General features: G+C 41.3%; 1 protein-coding gene across 5 annotated transcripts in view; it reads left to right on the top strand.

Moving 5' to 3' along the window:
- scube1 (signal peptide, CUB domain, EGF-like 1) overlaps nt 1-1710 on the top strand; it is a 121920-nt gene that overhangs the window by 112230 nt on the left and 7980 nt on the right. For all 5 annotated transcript variants that reach the window (XM_032505297.1, XM_032505296.1, XM_032505295.1 and 2 more), the window contains one exon: nt 802-963. In XM_032505297.1, coding sequence (XP_032361188.1) covers nt 802-963 — 162 coding nt within the window. The remainder of the gene's footprint in view (nt 1-801; nt 964-1710) is intronic.

Here is a 1710-nt window from a genome sequence, read left to right as displayed (position 1 = left end):
TTCCGGAAGTAAATTTCCCATTCATTTCTTCCATTGACGTATGGAAAAATTAGTGACTCATAAGCATACAACATATCATTTTGAGTGAAAAAAACAAACAGAAAATCCAAAAAGGTACAAGACTGTGTACATATCTTCATTATCGAACAATGGAACTACTCATCCCATAAACCACGGCGCACCACTGAAAGAACTTAGCTAACGTTTATTTAGTTAACAGCTAATTCGGCTAAAAGCTAGCTGAGAGAGCATGTAATAACTTTAAAAGATCCTCAAAATAAAACCTGAAAATATTTGTTAACATAGCTTATAACAGCTGTTACATCAGCTATAGCCTGCTTTCCCAGTGTTTTGTTTGAGTTAACATTTTTTTAGACTGAATCACGCTGTCTGCTAGCAGTTAGCCAAATTAGCTGTTAGCTAAACTAACGTTAGCTTCCCGGTGGAGGCTCATAAAACAGGATTCTCACCTTGCTCATCTTGATTGAGTTCCACCAATCAAAGACGTCACTGTGGAATTGTGTGATTTTTCAGGATTGTGGGAAGTACTTATCCAAGACATCTCAAATAAAAAAATAAGCTTATAAGCTTGATCCACTGATGATTCACTGAAAATTTGGTGGCAATCGGTGCTACGGTGTAGGAGGAGATCTCAAAAATTTCTAAATGGCAGAAACATTTTCTAGGTGGACCTAATGGTCCTTGAGGCTTTTTTGTAGGGCACATTAAGCTGCACCTGTGTGAGAAATTAATTATTAATTATAATCTTCAGAAAGAATCCACCTGTGTCTTCCTCCTCAGTGAGCTGTGGTGTGGGGACATTCTACAGTGGGGAGCAGGAGCAGTGTGTCCAGTGTCCTGCCGGTACCTACCAGGACACGGTGGGGCAGCTGTCCTGTGAGCCATGTCCCAGCACTGAAGGACAGGGCATCGCTGGCGCCAAGAACTTGTCTCAGTGTGGAGGTATGTCACCATCAATTGCATTGTATTAAGATTCCAAATATATTATTCATGTTAAGACACAGGAGCTGGTCCATTAGATCAGTGGTTCTCAACCTGGGGGTTGGCAGATCCTTTCTGGGGGTCGCCAGATGGTTGGGGAGAAAAAACAAAAAGATTTACACTGAGGAATGATTAGTACTTTCATGTGGGAAGTTTAAAGTTATATTCAGAGCGTCATTTGTAAATCTGGAGGTCCTGGAAAACAGAAAGGGTGCTCTTTCGGCAGGTCAGTGGGAGGGTGGGGGGGTCGCGAACACCAAGGTCATTATTCCAGGAAGGTTGCGACTAAAAAAGGTTGAGAACCACTGCATTAGAGTACCTTAAATGATTCCCCTGTCTGCCAATCAACCATAGACTTTGTTTTCCTTTTTTATATTTGTCATTGCTGAATATTGGGAGATTTGAGTTTTCCTTGGGCGTCCTTTCCTGAAAGTGCAGCAGTAGGGCTGCAGGTAAAATTAGTCTTCTTGGGACTTGGGACACACTGTATAATGTGTGTTCGGTTGGCACCACCTAGTGGCCCTTCATGCACAGTGAATCTGAACAACCACAGACCTGAAGTGTGTTCAGTCACTGATCTCTTTGTAGAGAGCAGAGATAAGAAAGATATTAGGATACTGATCCTACACTGAGAAACTCTTACATTGATTAGATTAGATTAGATTCAACTTTATTGTCATTACACATGTACAGGTACAATGCAACAAA

Source organism: Etheostoma spectabile, chromosome 23 (assembly GCF_008692095.1).
Source record: "Etheostoma spectabile isolate EspeVRDwgs_2016 chromosome 23, UIUC_Espe_1.0, whole genome shotgun sequence".
In the NCBI taxonomy this organism is placed as follows: domain Eukaryota; kingdom Metazoa; phylum Chordata; class Actinopteri; order Perciformes; family Percidae; genus Etheostoma; species Etheostoma spectabile.
The sequence above is the reverse complement of the archived record's forward strand: the minus strand, read 5'-3'. Positions and strand labels throughout refer to the sequence as shown.